General features: G+C 35.8%; 1 protein-coding gene across 1 annotated transcript in view; it reads right to left on the reverse strand.

Annotated features, from left to right (window-relative positions):
- HCRTR2 (hypocretin receptor 2) overlaps nt 1-19302 on the reverse strand; it is a 42041-nt gene extending 22739 nt beyond the window's left edge. The window contains exons 1-2 of the mRNA XM_082347251.1: nt 11525-19302; nt 4168-4411 (exon numbers count right to left, since the gene is read on the reverse strand). Of these exons, the coding sequence (XP_082203377.1) occupies nt 4168-4411; nt 11525-11674 (394 nt within the window). The 5' untranslated portion in view covers nt 11675-19302. The remainder of the gene's footprint in view (nt 1-4167; nt 4412-11524) is intronic.
- Between the last annotated feature and the right edge of the window lie 458 nt (nt 19303-19760).

Below are 19760 nucleotides of genomic sequence, written 5' to 3' on the forward strand. Positions count from 1 at the left end.
ATACCATAATTAGCTTGAATATAAGGAAGGGCTCCACTATTATTATTATTTTTCAGACCACCAAAGAATAATTTGGCAGTACAGTCCAAGACGAGGGAGATTATAAATCCCCGGCATCCAAAACAATGTTTGACAAACAGTACATGCTCATTAAAAGTTGGATGAATTACTGGTAAAACATATCTTGGATTGAGTGGGAAAAGAAAGTTAATTTCTTCCAATAGGATCTATCCTGTGAAACTATGCATTTACAAACCAAGCAATCAAGAAAGTATGGTTATAATTCTGGAAGAATTTTAAACTTTCAGAAGTGTGAATTGATGTGATTGATGCAAACAGTGAACATACACAAAAACATAATTTAAACATCATTAAAATAAATATTAACACATTTTATTTGTTTTTGAGTGTCAAGTGTGTCTGCCAAGAACTGAACAATTTGTGGTCTTTTTTTGAACAAGCCATAGGCAATGATGAACATAATGAGTTGCAGAAGTAATGTATCCATAAAATATTACATATTTGTGGTCTTATTTCCAGTAAGATGGAGTTCTCAGTTATTTTGCACCATGAGTGAGACAGCATTTGCAAGACTTTTCCAAAAGTTATTTGATAGATATGAATCAAGTGACCACATAGTTTACTGACTCTTTCCACATTGTAGTATTGGTTGTAGGACAATAATGATATTTCCGTCTACTTTTATAACCAAATCATTGATTTAACTTAGGATAAAGATAAGAAATCAGTTTATGAGTTAATCGCAAATAAAAGATATTTCACAACAAATTTTTAAAAATTGGACTAAATGGACTTTCAAGATGTTTGAACTTTAGAGAGCTAACCCTGTAAAATATAATTTTCTATGGTGATTTTAAGTTGTGACTGTCACATATGTGTCCAACCTTTAAAATTTTAAGTTAAACCTAGATTTATAAATAGCTTATATTAACAAAGCTTATGCTAATGTAAAAATCATTAAAATAAGCTAAATGTTTAATGAGCAGAATAATAAGAACCTGCTTTTAATTTTTCATATTCTTCTTAAAAACATGAAGTTATGATAATTTCATTTAATATATGAAAAACTTATTTCATAGATTTTATTGCTTGATTTTGTGGATGATCAACTCAATTCAGTATCACTTAGCTTTTAAAATCATTTTAAGTAATTATACGCTAATATAAAATCACTTTCAAATAGCTTTCCTAAATGACTTCTGAAGACTGAGTTTAGATTTTTAGGTATTTGACAATAATTTCTTTCTTTTAAGGAAAATATCCCTTCTATAGTTAGGTAATAAAATGTGAGAGGTTGGGATGCCTTTTATATATTTATATCTGTTGCTCAAAGTTAATTAGAAAATGATGCAGCTATTAATCATGATGACTAACGGGATTCCCTAGTTCTGCAATCCTTTTGCTCATGGGAGTTAATGCAGCTTGATCATTCAGGGCAACACTAAAAAAAGGACAAGTTTATAAAATCAGTACACAGACTTATAAATGAAATTAATTACCCAAATACTTTAGAGAAAATACTACTGACACATATTGAATAATAGGTGGGAATTTTAATCTAATTACCATCTCCATAAACTTAAAGAATCCCAGCTTGTGAGTTGAAAGCTTCTGAAAGCAGCTCTTTTGCCCCTTTCTTGTTTTCCCATTTCTGTTCCCCTCTAACCTTAAAAGAATCTAATTATAGGAATGAGATCACTAGGCAATTGAAACTAACTCCTGACTTATGCTCTCCTGAACACACACGGTGCCTTGCCTAACCTGTGGATTCTTTTCCTAGATTAAAAGAAGTAAGAATGAAGAATTAAATAGTTAAAGAATGACTAGTTCTCTACCCCCAACAGCCCCCTTAGCAATCCTGCAAGCAGCCCACATGGGCAAGATAAAGAAGAGAGAGTCAGCCAGCCTGCACTCAATGGAGAATAATGCAGAATCCAAACTCCTGCCTAGATGATTCACTGAGATTCTTCCCCCTTTTTTCCCTTCAAAAACTGTCAGGGCTGAGCAGAATCTTTGGAGGTGGTCTCAGGACATGAGTCCACCTTCTCCCCAGATTGCCAGCTTTTCTGATTAACACACCTTTCCTTTCTACTGATACTTGCCTCTCAAGTATTGACTTCTGAGTGGCGAGCAGCCGAACCTGGGTTCGGTAACACTTAGATTTAAATGTGCTTGTTTGCTTCATAATATTGAGCATATAATTTAATTTATGGTTCAGTTTCATCATGATTAACTAAAGCATTCGGATCAAGAGATCTTTAGGATCTTTTCCAAATATAACTCATTGCATAGGAATTAGATAATAATAAGAGATATGTCACATTTGGCCCCCAGCCCTCCTTTTCCCAAACACAGTTCTTTAGACTGCATTCCAGAAACTACAAGTTTGGACTCTCTTCCTTTCTTCTTCAAGGGATGGTGCCCATTGTGTGAGTTTTCCTGCTTCCTAGGACACCCTTTTCCCTCTTCCTTGTCTGGAAAAGCCCTGCTCTTTTTTTTTTTTTTTTTTTTTGGGTAGATTATCGTCATTTAATTGGCCAAATTATTAAATTGTACATTGAAAGAGAATCACACTCATGCTAGTGAATCTCCACATTTTTAAAGTCTTTCTTAAACTGAAAAATAAGTGAGATACTTAAACGTTAAGACATAGTCAAATCAAAAGGCAAAACAAGTTCATTCTGAGAGAACAGAGTTCAAACCCTGAGCGAATGAACTGCCCCGTGAGCTTCCTCCCTGCTTATCTTTAATGCTTTGCTGACATGTTAGCAGATCCTTATAAACTTTTGTTCACATGGCCAGGACTGAGTCTGTCCTCTCACTTGTGCTCCTAGCACTTTGTGTATAAGTATATTAAAATACTAATCACACTATAAACCTTTATTTATTTGCATTTCAGCCTCGCTATATACAACGTGTTCCCTTGGGCAGAGTCTATTTCTCTTCAGGTTGGCACAATTTCTGGCATATCCTAAGTACTCAAGATGTTGTTTGAACATTAAATAAATGGGACCGAAGACACTTAAGAAATATTTCTATCATTCTGGAACTTTCCACTCATTTTGTTTTTGTCTTCATTGTTAATGGAGAAATGGGAAAAACTGGAGAAGATCCAGAAAGAAATACAGCAAAAGAATTGCAATTGAAAGGAAGGATAAATCTCATTTTTTAAAAGGAGTATTTAATATTTACAGTAATAGATAAAGCAAATTTTGAAATTTTAATTATTATAGGTCTTTGGATAACATATGGAATAATCTCAGTGTCTTTTGAGTTTTATCTTGCTGCGGTGAAAACATATGCCTAATTTTTCAGTTCCTGATTTTCCTCTTTTCAGTGTTCCAATAAAAGAATCAAAGTAGGAATTAACATGAATTCAGAGATTCATATGCTTGAAAATACCAGGTCCATGAACAATCCTTGGCGTGCACTGCCTCTGTTGATACATCTTTCCAATAAACAAATGCTTTCCTAATGTTTACAGTTTAAATATGAGCCATTGTAATATACTTACCCAGAAGAGAACAGATTGTTTCCTTTAAATTCTGTGTGATAATTTTGTAACTAGTGCTGAAATGCAGGATTATTTTATTTTCTTTCATGCTTCGCTGTGTCCAGATTTGTGCCATGACCAGGCATTGATAAAGGTGTTTCCACTATTACAGAAAAACCTCAAAGACTGTTGCTGAGAGTTTTGAACCAAAGGAGCATAACGCCTCCAAACTTGATTGTTTAAATTTAACCACTGAACATATCAGATGGGAAACCAAAAAAAGATTCATAATTTCATAATTAGTGTAATTCTTAAGTCAGAAAATAATTATGCCAGTGATAAAATGTATCAGTTTACTATATTATGAATAGAGAAAACGTGTGTAGCTAATCTGACTCAGAGAACAGCATAGGTCCATGGGCAAGACATCCATGTTCCCAGGCCAGACATGGTTTTAAAATGAAAAATCCAGTTGTATTTGAAGCCCATTAGGGAACCTGACACATGAGGCAATACTATGTTCTACCATGTTATAAAATAAACGATATTAACCCTTGCCAATAAAATACACGAGGCCAGCTTTACAAGGACTGTGCAAATCAGATTTTCAACTTGCAGCTGTCATATAAATGCAAGCGCCACAATGGACTTACCGCCCCAGTGCTCATCACAGACTGTAAAGAGAGTGGTTTTATTGGCTAAGCCAGGGAGCATGGTGCTGCACTCCATGACGATGGCCTGAGGGATCATTATGATGCAGGACACGATCCAGATGATGACGATGCTGTTCCGGGCCCGCTTGGCTGTGCTCTTAAACATCAAAGGGTGACAGATCGCATACCACCGATCCAAGGCAATGCAGCTCAGTGTGAGGACAGACACAGACACTGACACAGTCTAGAGAGGAAAAGAAGGTAGTACAAGGGAAGCACCGGGTGTTACATGGACCACTCTCAGTACTTTTACCCTATCAGAAACATAGGCACACAGATAACCAGATACAAAGTTGTCAAAAAACATTTCACGCAAGTGCTTTCTATTAAAAAAAGAAAAAACTCTGCCAAAAAATAATACTAGAAATGTATTAGGAAAAAGAATACCTTTTTTCCATTAAACATAAAAATGTACTATACAAGCCTTGCAATCTTTTTTTATGCTAAATGTTTTAATCTATAATATGGCATTCTTTAAATAATGACAATCATGATTTTGTCTTGAAATTTTTCTATTGATAGGGGAAATCTTATCTTGGAATGAAAAAATAGTAAAATATATATGTTTAGTCTGAACTGGAAAATTCTCTGTCACTTATAGAGAATAATACAATGACATGTATTTCTTTTAAATTATCATACAAGAAACTAATTGAAATTGCATTTAATTAGCATTTTTGAATTATAGGTATCTCATTTCCTATTTTTAAATAATCAAGGTTATTTGTACATTAGTTCATTTCCAACATGTTGCACCCAAAGAAAGGCAAGAGTCACGATAAAATATAATTCTTTATATGAATCTCCTTACCATAGTTTGCTCATTGCTGGAATAAGCGACCTGCCTCTAAATTTCAAATAGGTTCACCCAATCCAGATTTCTATATAATAGCACCACAAGCAATACTTTAACTTGGAACTTTAAGAAAATAGTAAAGAAACATGTCAAGCATGCTTATCCCCACATGATCAGTTTATGTAATTATATTTAGTGTATTCTATACTAGATGATTGGACCATTGGTTCTGACAAAATCAATTATCTCAAAACTCTCTCTTTAAAAACAAGCCTCTTGCTCTTTTCTGTTATTTTTTTTACAGATTTCTTTTTATTTTCTTCTCAACATTTATAGTACAATTATTTTGTTTAATTCATTAATTTACTGTTTATCTTCTCTATTGGAACAAAGACCAATGGCAGGAGGGACTGTTGTGTTCACAAAACAGTACCTGATGCAGTGCTTGACGTGCTTAATAAATATTTTTTTTGAATTAAGGAATAGTCATAAGCCTCAATCTAAGGTAATATACATGGCACAGTCATCTTTCTATATTTTTCTGTCCTAGTTGTACTGATCCCATAAAATGTGAATGAACAGGTCTCTCTGCTTCTTACATCAGGACCTTCCTTGTCGATGCACTGACTGTAGGTACAGATGAGTGAGAAGGATCTAAGGGCTGGTCCAGCACAGAAGGAAAGGCTTTGGGTTAAGCATTAGGACCACATATCCATTCTCATCTCCTCCCAGCTAGCTGCACAATATGGGTCCCCTACTTAAGAGCTGTAGGTAAAATGTGGATGGGTTATTGTTTGTTCATTTGGTTTTCTATTAAATAAGTGAAATGATAGGATAAGATGCTTGTCAACTCTGATTCTTTTGATCCTCTTTGGAAAAGGCAGCAGAGTGTGGTTGGAGTCAATTCCACTATCAGGTTTCCTGGGTATGTACCCCACTGCACTTGCTAAATGCGTGATCTTGGGTAAGTTACTTAACCTTTCTATGCCTCAGTTTTCTCATCTGTGTGAGAATGCATGATAATTGTAGCTGTCCATGGAATTGTAGGAACTGTCAGTTGAGATGTGAAACACCTAGCCCAGGGCTGGTATAGAAATGCTGTGTAAGTGTTTGTTATTCCTTATTATGATTATGACATGATGATGGTCATTATACTATTAGTATTGTTTTCTATTCCTGAGCTTGGAGTTCTAGCTTTTAATAGGAACAGACTGCTTTTTGGTGAAGTGCAGTCATAGAAATTACAAATAAAGGTGTAAACTATGCTAAATTCTTGGAGGTTAATTTCATTTTAGGTGTAATCCTAAAGGGATGAACTCTACCAGAGAAGGCTTCGTTGATGGAACCTGGAAATTCCTTGGTGCTGCCTCAGAGAGCATTCACACCTCCTTCTCAAATGTCCCCTTCTCCTCCATTCCTTCCCTGAGAATGTGTCAAGCACCCAGGGCCCTTCCATACCCTTGACAACCTGGGAATAGGACAGTGGTCGTCTAGCTCTTCACAGTTGACCTTTCATAGTTGCTGAGCCAGGGCTATATTTATGCTCTCTAGCAATTAGAAATGTAAAATGCTCATCAAGACCTAGTGTTTTACTTTTCATGAATTCTAATCAACATGGGTGAATGGGATAGAAGTAGTGTGGTTCAAATTCTGAAGTCATTTCTATTAATTCCCTCTACTGTTAGATAGTAATAATCAATTCAAAACAGTGCACTTGAGAGATGGCTGTCTAGTGCCAACAGTGAACCAGGGTGCTGTGCCTTCTCATGAGAGAACATGCTGGTTCAGTTAATCTAGCAGTCGAATCCATTGCATGGACCCTTGACCATCAGTGATTTAATAGTTACTGTTTGAGTACTACATTTGCTGGTGTATAATATACTCTAGTATACAATTATCATCCAATTTACATGATTTTCTTGAAGGGGATATATAATTGCACCTTATCATAAGTGATTATAAATGAGAGTTTTGTTGTTGCTTTTCACTTGTAGGAGTGCACTTCCAGGTGCCTTTTTCATTGAGATTTTGATATTAGCTCAAGTCAACTTGATAATAAATCATTTGAGAAATGAATGTAGTGCGAGTTATGAACATTGTGAGTGAAGTGAGATGATGTGAACTTTCTTTTGCTGTCTGTGCTTTATCTTGCACCCATCCTATGAGTACCCTGTGTTCAGAGCAACGTGGGAAGCTTTCTTTGGTAGAGGACTCAGTTTCACGCTAACATATAGATGTGACAAAAGGGACTCAGAGATCCATGACAAGTAGAAATGGAAATTTTGCCAAATCACAAGTTTGGATGACAGGCATTAATGGATTGGAAGGTGGAGAAGTGTGACAGAGAGTGAGGGAGTCTGTCCCATCACCCAACACCCAAAACTCAGTTGGCTTTGGTTCTGCTTTTCCTGGCATTTCCTGTGCAGAACTTCTTCTGCAGTTACAAAAAAAAGTCACTCTGAAAAAGCAGTCAACTCCGCCTGTACGTGTGAGAAGAAAAGTGAAATATTTTATATTTTTTCTAGAAATTCATGATAATTATTCAGCAAATAGCCCAATAAATGTTAATGGTAGTGGACCTATGGAGTGATTAAAGATATAAAAGGGACATTTTAATTATTTAACTAAGTTTTATTATATTTGTGAGATTTTTAAGATTGATGAGAGTTTGCTGAAATCTTACAGCATACCACTCATAAATCTAAAAGTTGCACTGAATTGTGTTTAGAAGAAAAAGAACATATAAATAATAGGAAATTAGTAAATGTCCAAAGAATCTTAAATGCAACCAAATAACCTTAAAATTTGGCTGAGTGTTTTGTATATGTTTTTAAATACTCAGTAGGACATAAATATCATATGAGGGACCATTGGTTTCAGATCATCACAATTAAGGGGAAAAAATACTACTCAAATGATTGGCTTATTGCACATTGGCCCTATTCCTTCTATTTGGGAAAATTCTATGGAAAATGGACAATAAATATTGAGAGAATTTGGAGATGTGAGTTATACCAGTGCCTCAATATTTTTGTGCATTTACAACTTTCCATCAAGAAGTAATGTTGAATGAGGTAATGAATGGGCCAGATCTTGTGGTTATCAATAGTTTTGTCCTTGATCTATGGAGAAGAGGATCAACTGTTGATCCTCTGTTGTTTAGTCCAGTTGACTAAACTGGACACTTTATAGAGAAGCAGATAGAAGCTATCAAGAGATGAAGATGTTCTTTCAACTGTAAGACTTGTTAAGTTGTGCTGCTGGAAAGAGTACTGTCATAATGAACATTAAGAGAGACCCATGTCCTGCATCACTCATAGTTGCACATTGCTTTCAATCTGTCCTTGCATCCACATAAGACAATCTGGAATACCTAGTCTATAAGAAGGTATCGCTGTGCATTAGAGCAGGACTGCACCTATTACAGGATGATGCATCCCTCTCCCTCACCCCACTCTCCATCAGGGAAACTTCTGGTTTGCAGAGAGAACAACTCAGTCAACAAAAGATTCTGGGCAACTTAAGCCATCTTAAAACTTAAGAAGATCCCCCAAATTTCCCCCTGAGTGGTTACTGGAACCAAGAGAAATTTAAAAAAAGCTTTCTGGAAACACCACAGAAATGGTGACATATTAGAATTCTCTGCTATTTATGATTTTCCCAGTGTCTCCACATAAACATCATAAGACCCATTGCTTACTGATTTTTTTCTATGGTGATATTTTTCTCTGTTGCTCAATGTACTCTTTCTCTCAAAAAAATTTGCAATAGTTTATTTTTGTAACCCACTCATGATTTTCAGCCAACTGACAAAACTAACCTTGCAGTTAAACTTAATGCTTGCAGCGAGGCTTATAACTTTCATGGCATTTCCCACTTAGTAGTCTATCAGTGAGGTCTGACCTAAAAATTTATTATTTCTGTTTATAATGAGTCATTGAAGAACTAATGAGATAAAGATCTCTTTGTAACATTTCAGATCCAAAAGCCTAATTTATATAATTTCTAATAATGAACTATTTGTGGTCTCTCTCAACTTTTGTTTTTCCTAAGACTTTAGTTTTGGAGTACTTTTAAGACCACAGCAAAACTGAGGAGAAGGTACAAAGATTTCCCTATACCCCCTGTTCTCACATAGATTCCCGCATGTTCAACATCCCCCACCATAATGGTACATTTGATATAACTGGTGAACTTATATTGGCACACCATAATCAGTACACTCTTGATGTTGTACATTTGGACAAATGTATAAGGACATGTATCCAACATTATAATATCCTACGTTATACTGCCTTAAAAATCCTCTGTGCTCTGCCTGTTCATCCCTTCCAACGCCTGACAACCACTCATAATTTTTACTATCTCCATAGTTTTGTCTTCTTTCCTAATGTCATATTATTGGAATTATGCAGTACATAGCCTTCTCAGATTGGCTTCTTTCACTTAGTAATAAGTATTTAATGTTCCTCCATGTCTTTTTATTGCTTGATAACTCATTTCTTTTAATCACTGAATAATATTCTATTATCGGGTTGTACCCCAGTTTGTTTACCCATTCATCTACTGAAGGACATCTTGGTTACTTCCAAGTTTTAGTAATGATAGATAAAGCTGCTGTAAACATTTGCATGCAAATTGTTGTGTGGATGTAAATTTTCAGGAATGCAATTGCTGGATCATATGTTGGGACTATGTTTAATTTTGTAAAAAACAAAAATCAGTCTTCCAAAGTGGCTGTAACATTTTGTAGCATTCCTACTAGCAATGAATGAGTGTTCCTGTTGCTCCACACCCTTGCCAGCTTTTGGTATTATCAGTGTTCCATAGTTTGGCCATTCTAATAGGTGTGCAGTGATATCTCATTATTTTAATTTGCATTTTGCTTATGATATGTGATGAGGGACATCTTTTCATATGTTTCTTTGCTACTTGTATATCTTCTTTGGTGAGTTGTCTGTTAAGGTCTTTGGCCCATATTTTAATTGGGTTGTTTGCTTCCATACTGTTTAGTTTTAACAGCTCTCTGTATATTTTAGATAAAATTCCTTATCATCATGTCTTTTGCAAATATTTTCTCCCAGTCTGTGCCTTGCCTTCGCATTCTCTTTACATTGACTTTTGCAGAGCAGAAGTTTTTAATTTTAATGAATTCAGCTTATCAGTGATTTATTTCAAGCATCAGGCTTTTTGTGTTATATATAAAAAGTCATCAAAACACCCAAGGTCATCTACGTTTCCTTCTATGGTATCTTCTGGGAGTTTCATAGTTTTGCATTTTACATTTAGGTCTATGATCCATTCTGAGTCCATTTTTCTGAAGAGTGTAAGGTCTGTATCTAGATTCAATTGTTCTAACTGCCCCAACTTGTCATTATCAGGAACATATTGTCATTTTCTCCAAATTTTATGAAACCAACTGGGAGCCTGGATGGAATAAATACCGGGGGGTGGAGGGTGGTCAAGGGAACCAGTAGAGAGTGGCCACCATTTCACTCACTATCCAATTGCTAAAGGAAATCCATGTCTTTTAGAACTGTGGCTCTGGACACCAGCTTGGGAAAATTTTTAAAGATTTTAGAGCTATCAGAATATCAATCAGAAAATTATTCTCTGGAAGTGTTTGTTCTTAATTTCTTGTAGAGAAACTAGTTATAGCAAAGCTGTTTTCAGAAATGAACAATAAAACATCTAATTCTGATGACCATGACTGATGTTTACTGAGAACATACTATGTTTTTATAAGGTCATCATCTTCCAGAGAGTAATCCCTATGCCAAGTGGTTCATATAAATTATCTAAGTAAACTAATCCAACCACCATAGGAGATAGCTATAATTAAATTTTTTTAAAATAAGTGAATCTCGGTTTGGTAATTGCAATCATTGTTGCTTTTGTTGTGGTCATCCATGTACAATGTTTGGTGTCAGTCTATTTATCTCTTGTAAAAATAAAATACAGTGTGTGTGTGTGAAAAAAAAAAAAGTGAATCTCAAAGAGCTTACATATTTAACTCAATAGCATACAGTGAAAGGCAGAATAAAGATTCCAAAGATTCTCTACCAGATTCCTGGTAGTTTAATTCAAAACCTGCACTAAAACCTGTTCCCTGTACTGCTTTGATCATATAGCTCTTGATTTCTCAGTAATAAATGAGACTACTTATAAAAACAGACAGTCCTCAATTACTTGGACTGGGAGAGGCTGAATCATTAATTTGTTCAAGTTCCTTATTTTATAATCAGAAAATTAGAGACCAAAAAGGTAAAAGGTTTGTGCAGGATTTATTGATGACTTGAGAATTCTGACACTTTATTTTTACCCAGAACTTACCTTGTTTACCTGGTATTACTTTCCTTAAGTTTACCAGTTCCTTAAGCAAGTATATTTCTCTCTTAGCTCACTAGGTAATTTACCAAGGGGCCATGACTATAATTGAAAATGACTATACTTTTTCAGTAGTTTCTGAGTTTGAACCCCAAAAGTGTGAAAAACAATTACCTGTAAATAAGGAATCACTTTACAGAGGGATTGTCCAAAGAACCAGGTCTCAGTGATGTCCACTACTAAAGTGGCTGGAAGGCAGGTGATGGTCACGAGCACATCAGCCAGAGAAAGGTTGACGATGAAGTAATTGGTCACCGTCCTCATGTGGTGGTTCTTCCACACGGCCACACAAACTAATTTGGAAAGAAAAAGGAATAGTAACTGTTATAGACTGAATGTTTGTGCTCCCCAGAAATTCATATGTTAAGATCCTGACCCCGCCCTAAAGAAGATGTGGTACATATATACAATGGAATATTACTCAGCCATAAAAATTACTGAAATAATGCCATTTCCAACAACATGGATGCAACTAGAGATTATCAAATTAAGTGAAGTAAGTCAGAAAGAGAAAGACAAATACCAAATGATATCAGTTATATGTGGAATCTAAAATATGACACAAATGAAGCTATCTACAAAACAGAAACAGACTCATAGACATAGAGAACAGACTTGTGGTTACCAAAGCGGGTGACATGGGAAGGAATGGACTGGGAGTTTGGGGTTAGCAGATGCAAAGTATTATATATAGAATGGATAAACAACAAGATCCTACTGTATAGCACAGGGAACTATATTCAATATCCTGTAATAAACCATAACAGAAAAGAATATAAAAAGAGAATGTATATATATGTATAACTTAATCATTTTGTTGTATTACAGTAATTAACACAACATTGTAAATCAATTATACCTCAATAAAATAGAAAGATCCTCACCCCCAATGTGATGGTATTAGGAGGTGAGCCTTTGGGAAATGATTTGGTCATGAGAGTGGAGCCCTCATGAAGGATATTATGTCCTTATAAAAGGAACTCCACAGAGATCTTTTGCCCCTTCCACCATGTGAGGATACAGCAAAAAAGCTGCTGTTTATGAACCAGGAAATGGACTCTGACCACTGAATCTGCCACAGTCATGATCTTGGAATTCTCAGGCTCCAGAACTGTGAGAAAAAAACTTCTGTTTTGTATTAGCCACTCAGTTCATCGTACTCGGTTACAGCAGGCTGGACAGACTAAGACAGTAACTAAACAAAGAAAATATCTATTGATGAGGGAACACCATCAAGCTAATTGGTACCCCTGCAAATCCACAAATAAATATTGCCAAGGGAGATAATTTAAGGCTGTCCTGTGTTTTCACCAAAAGGGTCAATATGTGTGAATGCTGAATATATGCTTAAAATCAGTTCATTTACCTTGCAAGACATTTTTCAATGGATCATAAGGCTGTGTTTATTTTTACTCGATTTTGAATTTCATTTTCCAGGAGTTAAAGAACAATCTTTGATTTATCCTTCTACTCCTTCAGTGGTCAGCAAATACTCAAGAAATATTTACTGAGTTGAGATGAATTAGGAGTTCGCTAGCTTTCAATGAACTGCAATGTTTGCCTCATCCATGACGTTGACCCCTACCTGCTCCCAAACTCTGCCTTTGGGACGTTTAAGAGATGAAGAGGCTAAAAGACAAAGTCAACAAAAAAAGTCCTTACTATTGCCTTATACTGAAGTGGATGGCTCATATCCTTAGGTCGTTTAACTTCAATGACAATCCCAAGGGAATTTATCATTACCAATGTTTTATACATTATGATGTCAGTGAGACACAGGAACTTGTTGAGGGCAAATGGCTCATAAAACACAGAACCACAGTTACAACTGGCTTATCCACCAAGTGAAGAGCTGGTCTTTCCACCACACTGGCTACCTTCTTTTGTGAAAATGAAGGAGTTATAAAAAAAGCACATATAAATTCTAGAAACTCAATCTCTCTCCTTTCTATTACTCTTGATGGCCTCTAAACATCAGCTCAGATGAAACATACTTTCTCAGCCAAGCCTTCCTCCTTTTCCTTCAGTGTATCCCCCTGTGTAAAAGTTGTGCTATCTCATTCAGCTTCTCTTTATGGAAAAAACACATAGTTCTTTGATTCTCTGTCCTCCCTCTGATGTATCCAAAGGTTACATAATCACTGGTTCCAGAATTATATAGGTGTAAGCACTGCTACCCACATCTATTGATGGGTTTGCTTCACTGAAAGGAACTGTGAATTTACCTGGGGTATCATTACCCTGTCAGAGCTGTCACTTATGCACCGAAATGATGCAGTGATTAGTAACCTTATGCAGTGAAGAAATAAAAGCACATTTGTTAAATTTAAGTCACTGAGTGAGGATTCCTTTTTGACAGTTATGTACCAGTTTATTATGATTTTCATATGCTGAAAAATGCTTTTACTAGCTCCTGAATCTGAAATTACCCTCAGTCATGAACAGATGCCAATTTAATGAAATACCTGAATTTCTGAGGATTTAATTGTGAAAACTTCGCATCTTCCTTTAACTCCAGCACACAAGTACCAAAAACTCAAGTGAGCTTTATTAGGGTAAATCATAGTCTTTATTATCTGAAAATGCTGCTGCTGAATCATTTATTTCTCAGAAACGCTTGAAACGCTCACACACACACACACACACACACACAAACCCATCTTAGCAGTCGACTAACACATTATCACGGCTTGTTATGAGAAAATTGACAAAAAATATCACACTTCTGATACTTGGTCAATAAATGGTCCAAATGGTGCAATTTGGGATCTAGAAAAGAAAACAAGACTTAAAAAATGCAATCCATTCTAGTTTGACTCCCAATTCTCCCTATTTTGGAGGTGAGGAACGGCAGTGATGGGAGGATAGTGTTAATGAATGATGTTTGAGCAATTCGAGAACAAGTAGGTTCTCAACCAAAACTTCTATAGTATTTACTACGTGCCACGTCCTGTTCTAAGCAACTTAAATTATTAATCTTCATAATAACACTATGAAATGATTACTGTTAATATCCCTGTCTAACATGTGGAAAACTGAGGCTCGGGTGGTTATGGAACCTACCAAAGGATGAATAGCTGGTAAATGCAGAGCTTAGATTTAATCTTATAAACTATGCATGCCATTCTATTATATACCAGCATCTATCGTTGAAGCAGAAGGTGGAAGGCAGCTGCCAGCCTTTCTTTGGCAGGACTTTAACATACATTCATAAAATTCTGGAATTGGAGATCATTCAGTCTAACTTGATGCATAAATCAACTCTGCAGTATTCCTGATTAATTCTACTTGCATATTTTTAATAGTAGGGAATTTACGACTTGCTTAAGCCCTCGACTACATTTTTTGCTGACTTTACCTACCAGCAAGTTCTTGTTCATGTTGAGTTGATATCTATTTCCCTTTCAGTTCCATTCATGGGTTCTTTATTCTTTCCTGGAACCCAAGGAATAAACCTTATCTATTTTTTTCTGCATTGTACCTGTATTAGTTCCCCAGGGCTGCTTTAACAGAGTACCATAGGTTGGGTGTTTTAAAGCAAAATAAACTTATTGTCCTACAGTTCTGGAGACCAGAAGTCCAAAATCAACGGGTCAGGAGGGCCAAGCTGCCTCTGAAACCTGTAGAGAAATCCTTCCTTGCCTCTCTTGCAGCTTCTGGTGGTTTGCTGGCTATCGTGGCCTTCCCTAGGGTGCAGCTCTGTAACTCCAGTCTCTCTCTCCATCATCATATGGTGTTCTCCTGCCTCTCTGTATTCACATGGCATCTTCTTAGAAGGACACCAGTCATATTAGACTAGTGGCCCACTCTACTCCAGTATGACTCATTTTAACTCAACTAATCATATCTGCAATGACCTTATTTCCAAATAAGGTCACATTCTGATATTCGGGGGATTAGCACTTTCACATATTTTTGGTGAGACACAATTCAACTCATAATAGCCTGTCCTTTGGCCCCTAAAAATTTGTGTTCTTCCCACATGCAAAATACAATTCACTCCATCTCAACGGTCCCCAAATTCTTAATCCATTTCAGCATCAACTCTAAATCCCAAATCTCACCTAATATTATCTAAGTCAAGAATGGGTGAGATTTGGGGTATGGACCTTCCCAGGGCAAAACTCCTCTCCATCTATGAACCAGTGAAACCTAGAAAACAAGTTATCTACTTCCAAAATGCCATCATGGGATAAGGATAGGGTGATATTCCCATTCTAAAATGGAGAAATCAGAAGAAAAAGCGTGTCATCAGTCTAAAGCAAGTTTTCAAGTCAGCAGGGCAAAGTTCATTAAATTTTAAGGCTTAAGAATAATTCTCTGTGGCTTGATGCTCTGTTCTTCTAGCTCAACATATAACAGTAGCCATTCAGATATTTAAAGACCACAGCTATTACCATTCCCCAAGCCTCTGCTTACCGAGGCTAAATATCTCCAGAACCCTCATGTGCAATGCACGGTTTCACATCTCACATCACCCTGATCCCTTTATTCTGAGCACACTACAGATGATCAGTGACGGCTCTAAATGAGTTATCTGCAACTGCACACATGTTTCCAGCTATAGTCTAACCAGGACAGAAAAGAACAGGGTGACTGCTTTCGTTAATGTTTCTCTATTAAGACAGCCTGAGATCTTGTTAGCTTTCTTAATAGCCAAGTCACACTTTTTTGGATCATACATGTATACAATTACTAGAAATTCGTTCCCTCGTGTAGATGTTTCTTTACCTCTAAATCTTAGGGAGAAAAAAAGAGAGGGAAAAATTAATATTCTAAAAAACATTATTGGGATAATGGGAGGAGTTTGAATTTGGACTTTATGTTAAGTAATATTACTGTGCCATTTACAATATCTTAAGTATGGTGTTTACATTACGTACATTCAAAATACTAAAGATTATGACTATACCTGTTCCCCAAGACTTTGTTTCTCTGGGTTAAACATTGGCAGACCCTTTCTACATAATAGCAGGATTACCTCTCTCATGACCCTGGTCTCTTTATTGTGAAAATGCTGCAGGTTACCAGCAGATATCTCTGAGCTAGCTATCCAGAACTGAGCACACATCTTCAGGTGCATATCTCCTCAGTTTGGGTTGAATAAATATCCATTAGTTTATTCATTTCCCCATTCAAAGTATTAAAGATATAAGGGAAACAAACTTCTCCTGGTAGCATATCAAATTTATGCAGTTAAATTCATCATCTTTTCTTATATTCTCTTCCTGGACTTTATATCTCCCTGAAATATAACATTCTTCCTTTTTCTCCCCGATATCTTATGTTTAAAATCCCTCAGATATCTCTTACCTCTATAATTGTCTTTCTATTCCTTTTGCAAATACTTGGTCAGATTGTGGTAATAATTAGCTGGGATGTCGCAATTACCTCCTATCAGTTGGTCCTGCTCTGCGCCTCTCTTTACTCCTATCCATTTTATCCAGTGATACCATTCATTCCAGTTATATTAACTCTTTCATTTCAACAGGAGTCTCTCCTTTTCTTCAGAATTAAGTACAAAATCCTCAGGTGGCCACCCAGTTCTCATTGAACTTTCCCTCTATGTCTTGCAATGCTGCACATAAAATACTCAGAGCTGCAGGATAAGTTTGATATCTCACTTTATAGCAAACATTCCATGCCAGGCAATTGCTAATGCCATTCCTCCTTTTGGAAATGGCCACACTCCATTTCAATCCTCTTTTCAACTAATTAAATCCTATCCCCCCAAAACAAACAAACAAACAAAAAAGCAAAAAACAAACCAATCAAACAAAAAAATTGGTTTCATGAAATTTCTCTTAATTAGCCTAACTCAACATGACTTCTTTCTTTTTTAAAACCATATTACACCATAAAAAAGAATGAAATAATGCCATTTGCAGCAACATAGATGGACCTAGAGATTATCATACTATGTGAAGTAAGTCAGACAAAGACAAATATCATATTATATCACTTATATATGGAATCTAATACACAATGATATAAATGAACTTATTTTAAAAAACAGAAACAGACTCACAGACTTAGAGAATGAACTAATGGTTACCAGCAGGGAAGGGTGACAGGGAGGGATAGATTGGGATTAACATATACACACTACTATATATAAAATAGTTAAACAACAAGACCTCTGTATAGCACAGGGAACTCTACTCAATATTCCGTAATAACCTACACACACACACACGTATATATAACTGATTCACTTTGCTGTACACCTGAAACTAACATGACATTTTAAATCAACTATACTCCAATAAAATTTTTTTTTAAAAGGAAAAAAAGTTTAAAACAGGGGAAAAAAACCATATTACATGTTGTACCTTTCCTCGTCATGATTCACATTCTAAAATTATTATGGAGTATTATGGGTATTTGTATTTTTTTTCTTATTTTCCTACTGGTTCAAAGGCTCTTTTTCATTTTGAGATGGGCTTTTTCTTTCTCTTACTCTTCTTGGGTTTGAAAGCTTTTCTCCCAACACAAACACTGCCTAAAACTTACTTTGCAATAAATAAATATTCATAACATTGATTTGTTCATCCACTTGTAGCGTGTTGGTGCCTTTGATATTGTACATTTACCCATGAGGTTCTTTAAAAGAAGAGAAAAAACCCAGAGGCTGAATGGACCATTTATTTTCCTCATTCCTTTTGAGTAAGGCCTGACATTTGACAGAGAACTTGGCTGCCTGCCAGTTATTTTCTTGGCTCTCAATTCCCCATATACTGCCTTCTGATGAGCTTTGGCAGGATGTGAGACATGAACTTGGTACTATTTTTGAAATCGGTTCTCTGAATTATCATGATCCACCAATGTTAAAGTTAGTTTGTGGTTAGTCTGCACTTACAAGTCTGCCTGCATTAATCAGGAACAAGTGAGGAATGGTTGTGCACATGGGGGTGAAAGGTGATGCCAGAAGGCAGGGATGCAGATTGAATGAAAATCCACCTTGAACACAGATTTTTTGAAAAAAAAGACTTCTGAGATACAGAGGTGCCAAGAAGATAAAAGTCCATTTAGTCCCTCCTCTTTCACCCCTCATTTGGTTCATCATCTCTTCATCTGTAAGAATCTGATGATGTATAGCTCCCAGGACCGACAGATGGAACCCGACTCCAGCTGTATGACAGCATCTGTAGTCTGTGATGCAGAGAGGGATTTAAAACATAATATAGAGATACAGTCTTTAAAAATAACCTGTTATTGGATGTGCCAAAGATTAAACTGACTTTCAAATAAGAAAATAAAATATTGGTACAACAAAACCCTTTGCAACTTCAATCTGTACTTATGATAAACTGGCTTTTGTTTTAGTATCTAACACACTGCATATGGACAAAGTGAATTTCTCTCTCAAATCAATCCTTGCACTTGGAAAAATTTAAACTAAGATGATATCCTGTTAATCTGTTGATGATATTGCATCTTTTATTAAACATACACTTAGGTCTTAAAATGTCAACTAATAATTGATATTATAATATCAAGAAGAGTCTGTGCATGGTATATAATTAGCATGTTACTGAACATCTCAAAAGATCTGTACTAAATATATCAAATTATTTTAATCATTTTCACATGTATTTAATTTTTCAACATTAAAACAAGATATAGGTGTTAAGTGGCATAAGCCAGATACAAAAGGACAATGATTATATAATTCCATTTATATGAAGTACTTAGAGTAGCCAAATCCCTTAAGACAGAAAGAAGAATGTAGTTGCCAGGGTCTGGGGGGATGGGAGAATGGGCTATAATTTCTCAAGAGGAAAGAATTTTAGTTTTGCAAGATGAAAACTGTTACAGAGATATATAGCACTGATGGTTGTACAACAATGTGAATGTACTTACTGCCAATGAATTGTAAACTTAAGAATGGTTAAAGTAAGGATCTCATTTAGATTTGATGGAGAAATCAAAAGCTTTACAGACAAGCAAAAGCTAAGAGAATTCAGCACCACCAAACCAGCTCTACAACAAATGCTAAAGGAACTTCTCTAAGTGGGAAACACAAGAGAAGAAAAGGACCTACAAAAACAAACCCAAAACAATTAAGAAAATGGTCATAGGAACATACATATCGATAATTACCTTAAACGTGAATGGATTAAATGCCCCAACCAAAAGACATAGACTGGCTGAATGGATACAAAAACAAGACCCATATATATGCTGTCTACAAGAGACCCAATTTAGACCTAGGAACACATACAGACTGAAAGTGAGGGGATGGAAAAAGATATTCCATGCAAATGGAAATCAAAAGAAAGCTGGACAAGCTATACTCATATCAGATAAAATAGACTTTAAAATAAAGAATGTTACAAGACACAAGGAA

Source organism: Balaenoptera borealis (genome assembly GCF_965194805.1).
Source record: "Balaenoptera borealis genome assembly, chromosome: 12".
NCBI lineage: Eukaryota > Metazoa > Chordata > Mammalia > Artiodactyla > Balaenopteridae > Balaenoptera > Balaenoptera borealis.